The sequence below is a fragment of the Notamacropus eugenii genome, chromosome 1 (genome assembly GCF_028372415.1).
Source record: "Notamacropus eugenii isolate mMacEug1 chromosome 1, mMacEug1.pri_v2, whole genome shotgun sequence".
Taxonomy (NCBI): domain Eukaryota; kingdom Metazoa; phylum Chordata; class Mammalia; order Diprotodontia; family Macropodidae; genus Notamacropus; species Notamacropus eugenii.
This window is the reverse complement of record NC_092872.1, coordinates 224829083-224847900: the sequence shown is the minus strand read 5'-3', so window position 1 is coordinate 224847900 and position 18818 is coordinate 224829083. Positions and strand designations below refer to the sequence as shown.

Here is an 18818-nt window from a genome sequence, read left to right as displayed (position 1 = left end):
ATCATAAAACCCAAATCCCTTCTGCAAATTATATAGATATCTCATTCTTACTGGCAGTTCTGCAATAAGGATGAAAAATCTACTACTTCCTGAAATGGCATTTTCTGAACATGGACAGTTAATTGCTCAGTATTTATTTTCACTGACAAAAGTCCCAAATTTCTTCCCTTCAATTTCTACTTAGTGATCTTTATTTTGCCCTCCCCATCCCGCACAATCAATGGTTTAATGTAACCACTCCCTCTCCCTTTTTCATATGACAGCTTTTCAAAGTTTTGAAAGCAAATACCTTTTTTCCTTCTCTGTGAATCTTTTCTTCAGTTTAAATATGAAATCTGTCTAGAAATGAGATTTGAGTGAGATTATGAAGGGATTTAAAAATCCAACAAAAACTTAAACAAAAAAACTTGTCATAGAAGATATTTGAGGTCCTTGAAGATTTTTTTTTTTAATGTAGCAGACCTATTCTTCAGGAAAACCAATTTGATATCTACATGTAGGATGTATTAGAGAAGGGAGACTGTTTACGTGGATGTCAATTAAAAGACTGATACAGTAGTCATGTGAGAAGAGATAAGTGGCTGAACCAGAGTGGCAATCCAAAATTATGAATGTAAGAGACATAATGGAGGTCAAGACTGAGAAGACTTGAAAATTTGATCTAATTCAATATTTGAGATTTACAAATATTGCATAGATATCAATCTATGCAATATAGATGTATATTACTATAAATATATTATAATAAAATATAGATGTATATTATGTGTACATGTTATATCTATAATACTATGTATGTATGTAAATACACATAAAGAGAAAAAGATATAGTTATGTTTATTGAAATATTGAAGACCTTGACTGAGAGAGAAAAAGAGAGAGAGAGAGAGAGAAAGAGAGAGAGAGAGAGAGAGATCATTTTATAGTTTCTTTCCATAAAATCATCAAAGGCTGAACCACATCCAGAAACCACAACCTGGAAACAAGGTAGCTGACAGGCAGGAACCAACCCATAGTAGTGGGTAAACATCAATTGTTGGTTTGCTGTTATTGTTGGTTGTTTTCAAATGGCAAAGGTTTAAGCCACTAGAGGGATTTTCAGCAATTAAACCCAAAAACATTAGGAAAGTTTAGGACGAAGTCATGCTCAAGGTGGTCTAAGAACTGACATTTCTCAGTGATGGAGTACCATGATGTCCCTGGTACATTTGCAGTGTGTTCCCTTTCTCTAAGTCTAAAAGAGCTGCTCTCTTTGTCAGTAGCTTCAATACACTGGCTGGTGACAAAGAGACTGGCTGCTGGGCAAATGGCACTTCACTGAGGAGTTACAACTTGCAAGCAAGGATGAGTGGTGCTAACATTAAATTCCGATGGTTGCAGTTGCCCTATCACCCACCAAGGGCACAGTCAGAAGCAGTCACCATAATGAGCGAAAGTAAAACATATTACCCATTGCCCCTCCAGGCTATGCATTTCTTGTTATTTATGTCATTGTACAGGCTTCTTGGGGAACTCACAGTATTGAGTTTCTCAGACCATAGATATACCTTGGGAAGACAGAGATTTAAATTAGCATGTATGGTCTAGGTATTAATCAGGTCATAAGGTGAGCAATTTACCAACTGTGCTGATACTTATACAAAGATCTCTTCTTGATGTAAAGCAGATGATAATGATTGTACAAAAATTGTCAGCATGCTCCAGCAAACACATATCGTAACTCTATAAAAGACTGATTTGGGGATGTGCCCTATTTAACAGAATTCTTAAACTAGGACCTGATTCTGAATTTTATGAGAAGAATCCACTCTTTATCCTGCTCTAACCCCACCAAGAAAAAAAAAAACCACCAAGAACTGCCAATCACCAAACACCTGCACCAAATTAACAGGAGAGTAGCTGGCAACTTGCTGGAATTCCAAATGACCGCCCCCTTCTCTGATGTCAGCTGTGGAATTCCCAGGCTGATTCCTCTGGCAATACTTAGCACCTGCTACTAGGGAGTATAACAATAAAAATGCAAGTTAATGATCACCAAATGAGCCAAAATCTCTTGGATGGGTTGGTATGGCATGCAAGGCACCTGGCTATCAGGTAAAGGGCTCTCTCCCTCCATCTTTTTCTTCTGTTATGACACATTTTTTTTTTTCTGAGAAGCAAATGGGTAGATGAAGGATGTGTCTCAGGAGTTGGGAGACATTAGATGACTGGGGACTTGAGAAATGGGTTCATAAAACCAAGTAGAAAAGGGAAATGGTTTTATAAAGCGGGAAGAGGCTTTATAAACTGTTTGAAAGCGGAGTTCTAGATGCTGATGGAACTTGTGAACATGAGAAATCAGAACAGGATGGTGGAAAGAGGAATATATTTGATACGAGAGAACATGGGATGCAATCTAGAGTTTTTTGGGGGGACAAGGAAAGTTACCTGTTTCTTGACCTCCATTTCCTCACTGATCAAATAAGAGGGCTAGACTCAGAAAAAAACTAGATTTAAATCAGGATACTAGCATCTACTGTCTGTGAGACCAAGGACCAATCACTTAATCTCTAAATGCATCAGTAACTCATTATTGTTAGAAGTTATAATTTGCTGATCTGCATCAATGGAATGATTTTGCATACCAGGAAACTTTAATTCAGATCAGGTCCATATGTCATTCCTATTGAGCTCTTTTAGACTAGGAAGATAGCACAATGAAAAGAGCGCTGGAATTGATATCAAAGGATTTAGATTTCAATCTCAGATCTGCTCTTGCTGGCTTGTTTGACCTAGGATCTTATTTGATCACTTAACTTCTGTGGATCTCCATTCCTTGTCTTTAAAATTAAGGCTTTGGAATAGATGGCCTCCAAGATACCTGACCCTAATTTAGAATAACTTAATTCTAGATCTTAGAATCTTAGTTTTAGATCAATAATCCCATGATCCAGATGTTAGATACATGAAGAAAATAATAAGTATAGACCAAAACAAAACTGTAGTTTCATAATCTTGAATGGTTTGAGACCAACATCGAAAGACGTTTCTGAGAGGCAAAGGGATTACTACATAGAGTGAGGAGGTCAGAGAAAACTTGGGGAGCCAATGATCCTGACATCTCTTTAAGAAGTGATTTTCCATTTATGACACCTTCTGTCTTTTCAACGCCTCTTGCTTGGGAAACTTCTTTTTGCTCTGTTGTGTTGTCTTGGTGAGAAATGAATGATAGGCCATAGTAAGTGTCTGTATATTTTTAAACAATGAGACTTCTTGTGCTGAAAGTTTAAAATGTGTTTTTTTAATATGAGGAAATATGGATGTATGTGCATATGTATCAGGTTAATTTCTTCATTTTTTATAAAAAATTTCAAGTCATCAATTCCAGAAAAGTGGGGGTATTCTATAAACTAATATCAATTTTTTATAGCAATTTTCTGATGGAAATCATATTATATTGGGAAAAGAAAGTCTCTCTTCCCTATCCTTCTGCCCCTTTCCTTCTTCCTACTCTATTTTTACCCAAGTTTTCTCCACTTCATTCTGCATTCTTCAGCAAAATGTATGTCACCTAAGAAATCTACACCCCTAAGGGAGGCTATTACAAGTATGGGGAAACAAAGGCATCCTATATCCCAATTAAGCTGGCCAGATATGGCTGGCTGATTAAAAACTGGGTGTTGGTTGTCTTAGAAAGAGTAGGATGGAAGTAGAGTTTGGAAGGCCATAGCCTTTGTTGTGATAAGCATTTGTGAAGTATCTTCTGACTTTCTTCTTCTGAAGTTGAGAGCTGACCTCTGAGCCAGGAAGACCTGGATTTGAATACTGTCTCTGATACAAACTGGCTTTGTGACCTTGGGCAAAACACTCAACCTATTAGCCAGCTAGACTATTCTCTAAAAGTAGAAGTTTCAGGTGTCAGTTGCTATCAGTGGAGGAATTCTGCTTACCCCAGAGTTCATAAAATCAAAGGTCTCATCCTTATCCTTTCTCCTTCCTAGTTTTTGCCCTGCTACAATGTAAACTAGTATAGAGTTAAGTAAGATTTCAGCTACTGCTGGTCCTAATTTCTTCAATACTATATCTAAGGCTCTTCTAATGACTATTCCCTTTGCCGCGACTTCTATTTGACCCCCTTCCCTACATCTTCTTTTAATGAGGAGGGAGGATCTTACATGGTTAATTTTTTAAGAAGTTATCTTGAAACACCACTACAATTGTGTGTGTATATACACATATACACATATATGTCAATGTGTGTGTACATATGTACATACACATGTACATATGTACGCACATATATACTATATATTTAAGAGAAAAAAGAGAGGAGTCTGGAGCTTCTTTGAGGGATACTGCTTTGTAACCGACTTGGTTGAGATACTTTTTGCAAGTACTATAGAAAGAAGGTTGTCCCATTATATCTCTTGCAGGAAATCCTGTGTCAAGGTATCTGTCTCCCTCTAAACCACACTTGGGAGCGTTGGCTGGCACACATATCCGCAGACATACACAGTCAGTCACACATGCACATTCCCTTCAGCTTCAGATTATTATTGGATTAGCCCTGGAGATGGGCTCAGAACCTGTCGAAAAACGGGTTTTGCCATCCACCTCGGGGAGAGGGGCGGGGGGCGTTGAGCCTTGCTTGGATCATTTATTTATCTTATGCGCATTAAGAAACCACCATTAGGCTTTGGAGGGAGGCGCTACACTTTTCCTGAAACCCAGCCTGCTTCCTTTGACTCTGTACTAGGAATACACAATTGAATCGGGGAGCTGCAAGGTTGGCAAAAGCTGTCTTCTGCCTGTGTCTCTATCCAGTGACTCTACAGATATTTCCTCTTTTCCCCACCCCCGCTTAAAAACAAATAGCTGGTTTGGACATCAACAGGGTGTGCTTTAAAAAAAAAAATTGGATTTTCTTTTCCTTTTTCTCGGATATCTGGCGCCTGACATGACTTTGTCTCTATTTTCCTTTTTCCTTGGACCACTGATGCTGGAGCGAGCGCTTGCCTGAGTTCGGATGTCAGGTTGGTCCTGGCGCTGGTGCTGATCTTGGTAAGGGAGAAGGCGAGAGGGAAAAGCTGTGGTCTCCTCTCCCTCCGCTCTGCTTTCGGATTGGTCTCTCTCTTAAAGTGCTGTCCAAGGGTTGGCTGCAGGACCGCTGAATAACAGGTGCATTTCGCTGCTCCGTCGCTCTCAAAGAAGCAGCCTAGGAATGCTAGTGCACCAAGGCTAGAAGAAGAGGGAGGAGAGGAAAGAGAGGGAAAAAAAATTGAAGAAGGGTGGGTGAAAAATCGCTCGTAAAGTGGGACCGGTTCCCTGTGTTGGAATGTGGCTCGGTGTTCCTCCATCCGGATGGTTGGAATCATAAAAAACCCCGAAGGTTGATTGCTGTGACTTGCAAGGAATCAAAGGAAGAAAAGGGGAAAAAAAAGAAAAGGGGGGGGAAGGGAGGGAGAAGGGTGGTGGTGGGGGTTGTGAGCGAAGAACCCCAGGGAGCGCCCAGGGGCAAAGGAGGAGGATGTTGGAAAGGCTCTTGTGTGTGGATGGAGACAGCATGGTGACGGGGCTGATTCGGCAAATACTCGGGGAACACAGGAGGAGAGCTCATTTTCGGAAAGGACCAATGCCCCGCGATTAACTGACTTCAAGCCTGGAAGACTGGTGATTTGGGGGGAAGGGTTTTTCCCCCTACTCCTTTCCTCCCTCCCCTCCCCCTTTTCTTTCCGCGCCTCCTTCCCCTCTCGCTGTCTCTCTCCCTTTTTTTTTTAGGGGGGGGGGGGGGAGGGAGGGAGAGTGGGGGAAGGGCGAAGATTCGCATGCTACTGCTGCTGCTGCCGCCGCCGCTGCTGCTGCCGCCACCGCCGCTGCTGCTGTTTTCTGCCGGCCGGCTCTGGGTCCCTGATGTCTCTCTGGCTTCCCCGCGGGGGGCGAAGGTGAAAAGGCTCCTAGGATGAGTGAAGGGGCGAGCGGTGCCTCCCCACCTGGTGCCGCTTCTGCCGCCGCTGCCACAGCGGCCGCCGCCGCTGCCGCCGCCGAGGAAGGGGCAGCGGCAGCGGCGGGCGGGGGCCCGGACGGGGAAGGGGCGGCCGAGCCCCCCCGGGAGTTACGCTGTAGCAACTGCATTGTATGGAACCGGCAGCAGACTTGGCTTTGCGTGGTGCCCCTGTTCATCGGCTTCATCGGCCTGGGGCTCAGTCTCATGCTCCTTAAATGGATCGTGGTGGGTTCCGTCAAGGAGTACGTGCCCACCGACTTGGTGGACTCCAAGGGGATCGGCCAGGACCCCTTTTTCCTCTCCAAGCCCAGCTCCTTCCCCAAGGGCATGGAGACCACCACGACCACGACCACCACATCCACCTCCACCTCTACTCCGTCCTCCAGCACCGCCTCCTCCAGGACGCCCAACCGGATCAGCACTCGTCTGACCACCATCACGCGGGCGCCCACTCGCTTCCCTGGGCACCGGGTGCCCATCCGGGCCAGCCCCCGCTCCACAACGGTGCGGCACACCGCAGCCCCCCCGACAGTACTCTCCACTACGGTCCCCTTCTTCAGCAGCAGCACGCAGGGTTCCCGCCCACCCCTGCCAGGGGCCCCCAGTACCCAGCCAATGCCCTCTTGGCCCACTGCGGCATACGCTACCTCCTCCTACCTCCACGACTCAACTCCCTCCTGGACCCTGTCTCCCTTTCAGGATTCTTCCTTCTCCTCCTCCTCCTCTTCTTCTTCCTCTTCCTCCTCCTCTACCACCATCACACCAGAACCTAGCACCAGCCCCAAATTTCGTAAGTAAAAACGAAAGCCTTCTTGCCTTTGATTTACAGTATGCCTACAATACTCTTCCCTTTGGGGCGCCTGCGTCTCCCCCGGTTCCCCTTCAGCACCCGCTCCAGACTCGTGTCTGGGGTACTATGTGAAAACTGGTTCATATTGCCAAAGAAAGAATAAAATTTTGTTCTCTAGGAGGAAGTCTCAAGGCTCCTCCTCCCCCTTCCTGAGTCTCGGACAAGTGTGACAAGAGGTCTCTTCCCCCTCCCTCTTCAAAGGGTTAAAGTCAGTGGGTCCCTGATGACTGCAGAAATGCTAAGCTTGAATTTAAGGGGTGTGTGCATGTTGGGGTGTGTGTGGGGAACCTATAAACATCCTCACCTCTTCAAAATACCAAAGAAACACCCCCAAACAAAACTGCAAACAAAGGGAAGTTTGGTCGTTTGTAAGAGCTTGTAATATAATGAAAGCAGCCATTTGAGCCGAGTATGTATATAAAACGATGTATATAAACCGGGAAGCAGCCCTGCCCAGACGGCTGCCACCTGGAAGAGTTAATAAGAAACAATTGAGGGGAGAAGAGGGAGGGAAAAAAAATCAATGGTGAGGAGGCTTAACTGATGACCCCCAAATTCGCCAGTGGCTATCTGGAAGCTGCTGAAATTGATTCTGTGGCGAGTGAGATTAAGTTAACCAGGGGGAAATATGATGGAAGCCCTGCAGAGATGCTGTTCGCCAGCCAGTATTCCTGACAATGGAGCGCGCCCCTCACCGCCTCCCCCCCCCATCCTCTCCAAAAAAGATTTTTTTTTTATTCCTGTCTCCAAATGCTGAGGTTATAACACTCCCCCATCCCCCACCTGGTCCCTTCACATCTGGGTCTGAAAAATAAGGAAAGCTGGAGTGGCATGATTTCTGCAATCTATATGAGCAAAACACCCAACCGTTAGGAAGTAGCTCCCTTTCAATCCACCCTCTACTTTCTCTACCAAATTGGCCTCACTCCCTGATTTACTGGACTGATTTTTTATAAAGGAGAACTGTTTCCTGCTAACAATTATGAAAATCTTCTCTTCAACTGTCTGCATATCTCCCTCGTTTAAGGTCTTATACTAAAATCCCTCAGGAGTCAGCTTAATCTGACAATTGATTGGGATCTGGTAACACTTTTGTGCAACCTGTGAAGGTTATTTAGGACAAACACGGAGACCGCCAGTTGGAGTTCTGAGCAGTGCCACTCTGCAAAATGCTTTAATTATAGTGCCTTTATCTGGCTTTTAATATTTTGGATCATAGCATCTAGGAAGCAATGAACAGAGTCCTCCATTAACTCTTCAGTATCTCTTTCAAGAACAGTCAATTGTTTAGATTCAGGAATTTCATAGTCCTTTGCATTCCTTAATTATTATATGGATTGGGTATAGCATTTGGGCATTTAAACATTTTTTTCAAAGAAATTATGAATTCTATTTTTATGAGCCTCAGGACAAAGAGTCAATATGCACAGCAATATCATGGTGGGAATTGGAGAAACAGGGAAGGACTATAAATTGGGTGCTGGTGGGAGGGAGGGAGCGTGCCACAAATCAGAATGGCAAACAAGACAGTAACTTGATACTTGCCAGCCCTGGGCCAAGGCAATCATTAATAAGAGATCCTCCTTTCCTTGGAAGTGGGAAGACACTTTGGGGTGGGGTAGTAGAAACTAGACTTGAATTTTGCAAAAAGGCTAATTGTTTAAGCAAAGATTGGGGATAAAGAAACCATGTATTTGAATATTCCATAATCTGGGGGTATATATCTTCTTAGAGTAGCAAGATTTTGAATATCTTCTTTTAATACTGTTTTTTTTTTTTTCTTTAATGAATAAGGTAAATAGGTTGTTCTTCTAGCCATAGGGGCTGCCTAGTTAGTTGAAGTTGGGTTACTGTACAGAGTGACTGGAGCATTAAGGTAGTAAGGGAGTACATCTGATGCTTAACTCCTCCAATTGGTTTACCTTTACCTTCTGTGTTCCATTTCAGGAATCTTTAAGGGAAAGCCCAATATTGTTTCCACCCTTCCAAACCCCCTTCCTAGAGTGTGCAAATGTGAACAGCAGCCTGGTTAATAAATAATGATTCACTTGGCAGTACCTTACACCCCAAGGAGTTGAAAAATTTTGTAAATGGTGTCTGTGTTCACATGGGAAGTGAGACAGTTGTTGCCTTTGGAACATTTAGGTCTGAGTCATATATATATTTGTTGATGGTGGTCATTAATTTCTCTTCTTATTTTTGTTTTATTTTGTTTGTTTTTTTGCTGATAGATTTGTGTGTGTGTTCTGTTTTGCCTTTGTCCCCTTTTAGAGAATAAAGTGGGAGTCCTTTATGTATCAAGAGACCTGTTTTGAGTACATCAACAAGCAGAGATCATCATTAGTGGAAAATTACACAGCTTCCTTAAAGGAGGGATTTTCATTTGTAGGTCTTGTAATCTTAAGAAAAGAAAGGGAAACAGTGCTATCCCCCCAACTTTTTTTTTCTTCTGAGATTACAGCATTATCCATACATACACAAAAGGGGGGATGCAGTTTTTATTTTAGGGCTTTGGTACAGTGTTCTTGCTGCTGCTTGAGGAGTCCCCAGTTTAGCTCACATTCACATCTTTCTTCTGCTCTACTCATGTGACTCCAAGTCCCACGGGGGAAATATTTCCTTTTTCTTAAGCTTTTGTTTCCATCTTTCACTTCTGTTTCCTTGCCTCCTTACTGCTTGGGATATGATTTAAAAAAAATCAAAGCTATGAATCTGTAATTTTTCTCTAAATGAAAGGATGCTGGTGCATTGAGTTTTAAGACAAAGTGGTCACCTTCTCTGTTGCTTGATAAGGGGTTCTGCTGAATTGTACACTTAAGATAATGAACACATTTACTTTCCTTTTGGACTGTTCTCTATGGGTGGTGGAGTACTTAGGCTAAGAGCTGTCTGGCCAGTTCAGGAATTCAGATGCTGCTATGGGGGTCGTAGCTGGCACCACTTCAAACTAAAACCTGCCTTTACAACTGGGCATGTCCAGTGTGGAGCAAGGTATTCAATTTCTCTGGGGATTCTCATCACAGAGACTAAGCTTGAAGACCCTGGGTAGAGAAAAGAACTGGCTCTTCTTTCCTTATTCAGTCTCTGGACTGAACTATATCTTCTTTTCTGGCACATACTCCTTCCTGATCATTCTCATTCCTCCCAATTTCTCCCCCATCTTGGAAAGTTTCTTGTAGTGTTTTAAAGGTAAATCCTTTAAAGCATAGAGATAGCTATTTACCTATTCACAGTCAGGCAAGCAAATCTTGTTCAGGCAATTTAAACAGGAAGACAAAGGCAAAGAGTGTTCACTGCCTCTTTGGAGAATAGTGAACATAGAGCATCAACACTAGCCAAAGGCATGAGAGGTGGGGAAGGGACAGGGAGAACTGTGAGCAAGGAATGTGTAGACATAGCCTTTTGATAATGTATCAGTTTTTAAAAAAAATTTTCTTAGATAGAAATAACTTTGTGGAATACAATCATGTAAGAAGTTACTGCTGGGGAAATATGATAGTTTGATCACTTAAAACACTAAATGCCAATATTTATGTTTAAAGAAAAAGAGATATAGGTAGAGACAATGACATTTAGTTGAATTATCCTACTGAAGGCAAGTAAGCATGGTCTATAGAATATTCTGTTTTCTACTTGGAGGATCATCAAGGTTCTTTTGTTGTTTTTCTTTTCTGAATATTGGTAACCAATATTGGATGGAAAAGATGTGAAGTATTTTTACATTCCAAAAAGGAAAGTTGCCATTAATGAGGAAATACGGTGTATTGTCAAACTTTATAGCTAAACTTGTTCAAAACTCTCATCCAATCGAGTTTAATTTTAAAAGTTTCCAGTTAAACTTCTTGTTGCTGTTTTGACTATGGCTAGCCTTCCATATAAATAGATCTATAAGCTTTCACAAGTAAAGTTTGTTAATAAAAATACAGTATTACATTTTTGTCTTTTATCCATATGAGCCAGGGCTTCCACAGAGAACTCTCTTGTAGGAGGTAACTGACCCCAATCATACATGGTAGCCAAGAAGAGAGAGGATACAGAGCTATAGATCAATACTTCTTCTGAAATCCAATTGAGAGCTTTTTTATGAGCACATGCTGCAACCTGAGTATATTTTGATTTCCTTTGGCTTTAATACAGGCTTATGAGTCTTCTCTGCTTTAATCAATTATACTACACAAGTCGTGACTTCTATTTGCTTATTCTGCACTTCATGAGCTGAAAGAAAAGAAAAAGAACACCTGGTTACTACACTTCCATTATTTTTGTGATTTATTAATGGTTTATCCTGAGGAGAAAAAAAAAAGAGAAATGATTTATTTCTTCTTTAAAGAAATTGAGCATTTGAATGTAGTGGTTTGTAGGCAATACTGTTTATAGTTTATAATGATGTGCCCCTTTCTTTTAGCTTAACCCATCCCTCTCATTCTTTTTGCAATTATGCTTCTTATATAGACTGCACAGTTATTCTGAGTACCCAGTTTTAAAAGAAATTATTAAGAACCAATTAGTCAAAACAGATTCCAATCTGGGGCTGCGTGTATAATGGATCTGGTGCTTGGGACACTTTTTTCTCTCTCTATAGAATCTAGAGAAATTCTATATTTGTAACTCTCTAGCAGTGCCAAAATATTCTGATCTTGTACCTTGAATGAATGGGGTATTTGAAGATGGAGTTTGGTTTTTAAAATGTGTTAGAACAAGTGGAGTACCATAAAGTTGAGCCTTTCTATGCATTTTAATTTTTCTGTTTTGCATTTCATTCACCAAGGAAAATGAAAATCATCGTCTTCACTTCTGGGAATCAATTTTCATTTTCAAATTTTCATGTTGTAGTATAGTCCTGGCATTTGAGTTGACAAATGCCACAGAGATATTTTTCTAAGGAATCCTATAGGTTTTTTTTTTTTTTTAAATAATCTATGCTTAGAAAGACAGTAGATAGCATGCTGGATTTGGGAGACATGAAAACTTCAACCTTATTCCCATTCTTCTCTGTGACTTTTATTAGTTTTATGATCAAGACAGGGATTGGAATCTCTCAGAACCTCAAGTAACTCTCTAATGCTGTACTTTTTAAAATATAAGAGAAGAGAAAAATGCAATCTAAAAAGATATGTATTATCAATTGTAGTGTTAAGAGAAGTTGTGTGCCGTAATAGAGATGGCTGGAGAGGAAGATCTTGATTCTGACACATATTGACTCTGTGGCTCTGGGGAAATCTTTTAAACTGTCAGTGTTCCAGCCAAATATCTAACTCATCTCTATATCATGGCTTCTGTTGTCTAGTCATCATCCTTGACTTCTTTCCACCTGGACCTTGGACCCTTCTTCTAGCTCTGGTAGATGAATTTCTGCTTTTTGTTAAGGCTACCTAAGTCCTTCATATCATTTCCTATCCATTTACACATCATGCCACCTTGAATACATTCTCCTTCCATCATCTGCTTTAAGTGTTGTCTTCCCCATTAGAATGTAAGCTCCCTGAAGGCAGAAACTCTCTTGCTTGTCTGTATTTGTATCCTCAGCATTTAGTACAATCCCTGACACTTTCTTTCCTGCCTTCCTTCTCTCTCCTCCCCTCATTCCTTTCCTACTTTCATCCATCCATTCATCCTGCTATCACTAACTGCCCAGCTACATTGATTGTGAGGAGGAGGGTTTCCACCCTGGAAGGTACAGCAAAGAAATCAAAGGTTAAAATATTTTCATGAAGATTAAAGTTTACTTAAACTTGTATAAATTAGGGGAAAATCTTTTTTTTAATTAAAAAACATAATGGAATAATTGTGAGGCAATCATGTCCTAAACTCTGCTATGTGGAATTCTGTTGTTTTATGTTGTAAATTGAAGTTCAATGAAACTATGGATAATAGCAGCATTGAATATTAAAATGTAAAACATGAAATTATATATCTATCAAAATGATTACGTTTGAAATTGTACATGGCAAATTCCATTATAGTGTTTTACTCCAAGGTTTCCTGACTCTCCCTTATATCTTACAAGTATTCTATATCCGTAAGACCTACTGGACCAAAGTTTATAAGTTTTGTCAAGATATTTCAAGCCCCAAAGTGTTCCATAGTTATAAATTAGTTTTCTTGGGTGGAAAAACAAAGAACCAAATCTTTTTTTTTTTTTTTTGTTAAAGCTAATATAAGGGATTATATTACAGAATTCTAAATCTAGGACCATCTGTATTTATATGGGAATAAAGGTCTACTTTTATTGAATTTAAAGAAAATCCTTTATAATATAATAAACATTTCAGTTTATTCTTTGAACATTTTATAAAGTTTTTGTGACCTTATTTTGATGTTTGTTATTCAAGTCAGCCTTATTTATATGAAGGGATGAAAGAATACAGAAAGAATTCCAGAAAAAAGTTCTGTTCTTATTTATATTTGACTACTGAATCTGTTTTAATTTTTACTTTTTTTAAACCTCATAGTTGTGATTCCAAAGACAGGATTCAAGACCCTAATCTCCCCTCCTTTTTTTATCTTATATTTTTTGATTATTAAAGTCAGCTGAGTCTTTTATGATCTGCTTTAAGATTAGTAATAGACAAGTGAATATATGTAAATATGACAGTTAATTATCCTTTGATAAAAGGGTTGGACATTACTTCAGAAAGATCATTGCTCTCAGAAAATTTTTTTCCACTATATGGCTTTTCCATTGTCCCTATACTTGTACCTTTAGAATTAGGGGAATTTATATCAGGTAAAGGTACATCAAGACCTTGGATTGAGTTCTTCAATCCTATAAGTATGCTACTTAACGATTGCTTAAAAGAGTAAGGGACTTGTAATCAAGAAGACCAGTATTTGAGTGATATTTCCTAGCTATGTGACCTTAGAGAAGTCACTTAACTTCTCTGAGCCTCAGGTTAGTTATGCATAAAATGGGGATAACACCTGAAACTCATTACTTACTAGTCATGTGAACTGGGCAAATCAACCTGTTATGGACTTGGGCAATTATCTAATGTTATGGGTACCTATTTGTAGGTGCAGTAGATACAGATTTGTATTGAAATTCAATGAAATGACAGGACTGAACCCTCCTACCATGCCTCATATCACCAAATAACGTATCTCGTAAAGTTGTGGTCAAAATAGAAATTTGTTAAGTGATTTATAAATTTTAAAGTGTTAGAGAAATTGCAGTTATTGTTCTTTTTCAACTTCAGGTATCTTTCATGATGATTTTAAATTATAGGTTCTTGTAGCAAATTAATGGAAGTCTCTTAAATCTCTGTAAGAAAATACAATGATAACAGGAATTCACATTTATATGACACTGTAAACGATATGTGGTATAATTGTTATAATTCCTATTTTGAAGATGAAGAAAGAATAGATAGTAGGAAATTTAGGGTAGGTAGCAAAGAAAAGTTACTTCAGAATTCTTTGGCTAAGCCTTAAAAAAACTTACTAGAACTCATCCAAACTATTCCTTTTATGACTCCTTAGAAGGAAGCAGCATAATTCAGTGACAGCAAGCAGAAATGAAAGACAAGAAGATCTGAATTCAAATTCTACCTTTGACGCAAATTGACTGTGACCCTGGACAAGTTGTAGGAAGCATTTTCATCATTCAATCAATAACCAATCTATAAACATATATTAAGTGTCTACTCTGTGACAGGTACTGTGATAAGTGCTGGGTTTACAGAGGGGCAAAAGACACTTCTGTGAAAGTAAAGAAGATTTGCATTGTTAAGGGAACCTTTCTCATGTGATAGTTGCCTAAACCAGTCAGATTACAGGTTCATTCCTTATTCCCTTGGAAAGCACATTATTGAAAATAATAAGGACTACTGGATTATAAGTGAGAGAAGCTTGTTTTAAATCTTTGTTTCTGATATGACTTGTACGAGTATAAATAACTCACTTTATTATTCAGCTTTAGCTTCCTCACCTATAAAATGAATGGTTTACTCTAGAAGACCTCTATGGTCTAAGATCTGTTCTGCACCTAAGAGATGTCACCAGGATTTGTTGATCTAGATGAAAGTTGATTTCTAAAGGTTTGTTTCTTGGCCTGGATCTCATACCTCCAAATGAATCTGTACTTTTGCATAATCTTTAAGAAGAAAGAAAAGGGGTAATAAGTATATTCACAAATCCTTTTCTAAGTAAAAGACATTGGCAACTTTGATTTAGGCAGCAGTGAATCCAACAGACTTAATTAATCAATAAAAAAGATCATTTAGATATGTGTGCTTTTGCATTTTCAGAATTTTAATGGAAAAGTTTTAGAAAGACTCATGCATAAAGCATGTGTCTGGGTGGAGACAAAATTGAGTTATGTCTTGCAGCTTTATTGTATTGTTATAAACCTTTATCTTTGGTGACAGGATGGCGATCTTGCATAACTCATAAACAGCAATATCTCAGCATAAAGGAAGAGAATGGTCAGGGAAGATTTGCAAACATAACAATTCTTTTTTTTATTCTGTGAGTTTAACATAGAGTCTTGTGCCTAAAATATGAATGATAAATGGAAAGGTTGTTCTCACCATTTCCTTTCCCAGAAGAAGCAATATTGTGTCCTGTGAGCATATAAAAGACATGTGGGTTTTGAGGTCCCAAACCTACCCATATATGCATGTTTCATATCCATATGCAAGCATGTACATAAGAATGTATGAAATATGAAATTGAGAGAAGGAGGCAAAAAGTAAGAGAGAAGGAGAGATTGAATGGAAGCAGGACCAGTGATTTCCTCAGTACTAGGAACTCTCAGATGAAGAAACCCTCTTTCTCCATGCTAGTTGGTAACCTTTCCTGGAATTTATAATCTTACAGATTTAACAAAGCAAAAATAAGTGGTTAAAGGAGTTGTCCTGGGTAACATAGCCATTATATGTCTGAAGTGTGACTTAAACTCAGGGCTTCTCTCTACTAAAATCAATAATATGAGTAGTAGTAGTAGTAGTAGTAGTAGTAGTAGTAGTAGTAGTAGTAGTAGTAGCAGTAATAGTGGTGGTGGTGGTGATGGTGATAGTGATAATGATTGTGATAATGATGAGAGCTAACATTTATATATAGTACTTTAAAGTTTATAAAATGCTTTTTCTATGTTATATCATTTTATCCTTGCAGGGACCCTGGGAGTTAGGTGCTATATTTATTTTTATTTAGGTGCATATTTTATCGATCTCAACTTTACAAGTTAGGAAACTCCGGCAAACAAAGTTCAAATGACTTACTCAAGGTCATGCAGCTAGTATGTGTCTGAGGTGGGACTGGAACTCAGGTCTTCCTGACTTCTGGACCAGTATTCTATCAATTTTGCCAACTAGTTGTCTCTTGTGTGCATATGTGCTCAAGAGTGTCAGTGTGTGTGTATATGTGCACCTGTGTGCATGTATTTGTACTTAACTACAGTAGGAATGAATAACAATAAGTCTTTTTCTAAGCAACTAACATTTTTAGCACTACTAGGCATTATGGAGGAATATAAGGAGTGTTGCAAGACAATCTTTGCTATTAAAAAGTATACCATTTCAATGGGGAGAATTACTTATGGAAGAGACAAATGAATGCCTAAAAAATATAGTTCTGACTCCATGTGAAGTAAGTATTCAAAAAAAGGTCAATTTGAACTGAAGGATTCAGGGAAAATGGTTGGACAAGCAAAAAATAATGTGAAGGGCATTCCAAGTGAGAAAGCCAATGTGAATAAAGGCACACCTGTAAGCATTTGAAAGATTATGAAAACTCTGGTCAAAGCTAAGGGTGTATTTTGAGACTCAGCTGGTAAAGGTTGGAGTCAGAATGTGGAGGCTCTTGGAAGCCTTGATAGAATAAAATATGCTTTATAGAACTAAAGAATGGTTGAACACTACACATTTACCAATAATTATGGAGATATTTAATTATATGCTGAGCAATGTGATTTAAAACTTCCATGATCTAGTCTATTGGGGGCTTTCAAGAATGTTCTGCTATTAGGTGAAAATTTGCAAAAACTGACTTCATTTGGAATAGTTTCTGAATGTGCTGCAATATATACTATAGACATGATCTTTTGATAATGTTTAATTCTGTCATAGTCATATTGGATAAATCCTTAGGTATTAAAAAACAAACCAACTGTTTCTGTAATATCAATAAAGCATGAAAATAATGATCTCTATCAATAAGGAAGAGAAACAAATGATGACAGCTTTTAAATCACCTTGTGATGTGTTTCTATGTTGAGAAATTAAAAAGGATTAAAAAATCCTTTAGGTGAATATTTTATAATGATATGTCTTGTCATGCTGAAACATTATTCTGTGGTCAAGATCTTGTTTACTGTGCTTTCATTATAAAGATGACAAAAGAGAGGACCTTTAATCCATTATAAACTCAGGAGAACTTATGTATCTCCCATTTGTGTTCATCAGCACAGGAAAGATGAATACACTGAAAGTAATATGTCTTCCTTAACCTACATTTAGTCCTAGGAACAAAATATGATGCCACTAGACATAACTTTTTTTTTGGTGACCAGAGAGTGGATGTCAGAAATGCCTTCATATTCACATTGCTAATCTTAAATCTTATCTTTTTATCTACCTTCAACCAAAATTAGCTTTGGCACCTGCCTCAGTCCATTGGTGTGTTTTTCTTTCCTTTCTCCACATCACTGTTGAGATCCATCTTCAGATCCTAGCTCATTACTCTTAGAATATTACTTGATTGCTAGTTGTTACCAGACAGAGGGGCTCTAGCACTGTGTTACAGCTGACTGTTAAATTAGTATTAATAGCAGAGTCTTTTCTTTCTTATTTTTTAATACAGATTAGATCATTTTCACTGGCATTAGGATAAAAAAAAGGAGCCTTTGACATGGATTAGTGTTATTTGTCTACTATTTTCAAATAGCCGTATTATTTGATTGGAAAAAAGGGTAAGATTAGCTTCCCCCTCTTTTTAATTGGCAGTGATTTAAAAGGGAAGATAACACAAATACAAACCTGTCTTTTAATGAAATCAACTATCAGATGTTTTTTTCTCTCTTATGGCTCTTGGTTCATCGGTTTCAGTACTGCAGTCCTGTTCATCTTTTACTCATCTTTAGCATTTGCCCACCACGTAGAAAACAGCTCTATGTAATTTATGACAAATAATGAAATACCATATTCTATAATGCACTGCAAATGGCTGACTTATAAAAGTTTAAGGATTTCTATTACTTCTAAATGACTAGATAGCATTAAAAAGTTAACCTCAAACAGGGTCAAATGAAACATATTGAACATGATAACTGAAACTACATGACACATTGGAAGCTTTTCTTTCAGTTATTTGACATTTGAACAAAACCCTTAATAGCTACTAAACAAATAGTTTCTGTTGGTGCTATGGATGAAGATACTTCAGCTGGTCTGGGATGTGGGAGTTTTTTAATAATAAGCCTTTGGAGGAATAAGATCTTTAAAGATGACAAATCAAGAATGTGGGACAGGGTGTGATGTAATATAGTGAAAAGAATGTTAGGAATTGAAGTTCAGCAGTGGTTTGAATGTTGGCTCTTCTATTTGTTGTACCCATGTGACTGAGAAAAATCACAGTTCTCTGTAAATGAGTTTCCATACTGGTAAAATAAGAGGCTTAGAGTAGATAATGGAGTGGTCGTGAGGCGATTTATTTAACAGAAAAGGCCCTAGATATGGAGCCTAAAGCCTTGGGTTTGAATGACTGCTCTGAGAGTTGCAAACTGGATAACAGTGGCAAAGTCACTTTCAACCTTACATCATGGGAAGAATGTTAGATTTGAAGTAAAAAAAAAATAAATTCAAATATCATCTCTTTTACTATCTGTGTTACCTCAGGAAAGTCACTTTTTTCTCAGCTTCAGTTTCTTCACATATAAAATGAGCAAATTCGTCTAGGTTTTCTCTGAAATTACTTTCAACACTAAATCTATGATATGTGAATTTTTCAAAGGCTCACTTTGCTCTTTTGTAAATGAGGGAAGGTGAA

General features: G+C 38.8%; 1 protein-coding gene across 1 annotated transcript in view; it reads left to right on the top strand.

Annotated features, from left to right (window-relative positions):
* Positions 1-5473: 5473 nt before the first annotated feature.
* LOC140517078 (pro-neuregulin-3, membrane-bound isoform-like) overlaps positions 5474-18818 on the top strand; it is a 488975-nt gene continuing 475630 nt past the window's right edge. The window contains exon 1 of the mRNA XM_072627967.1: positions 5474-6773. Coding sequence (XP_072484068.1) covers positions 5939-6773 — 835 coding nt within the window. The 5' untranslated portion in view covers positions 5474-5938. The remainder of the gene's footprint in view (positions 6774-18818) is intronic.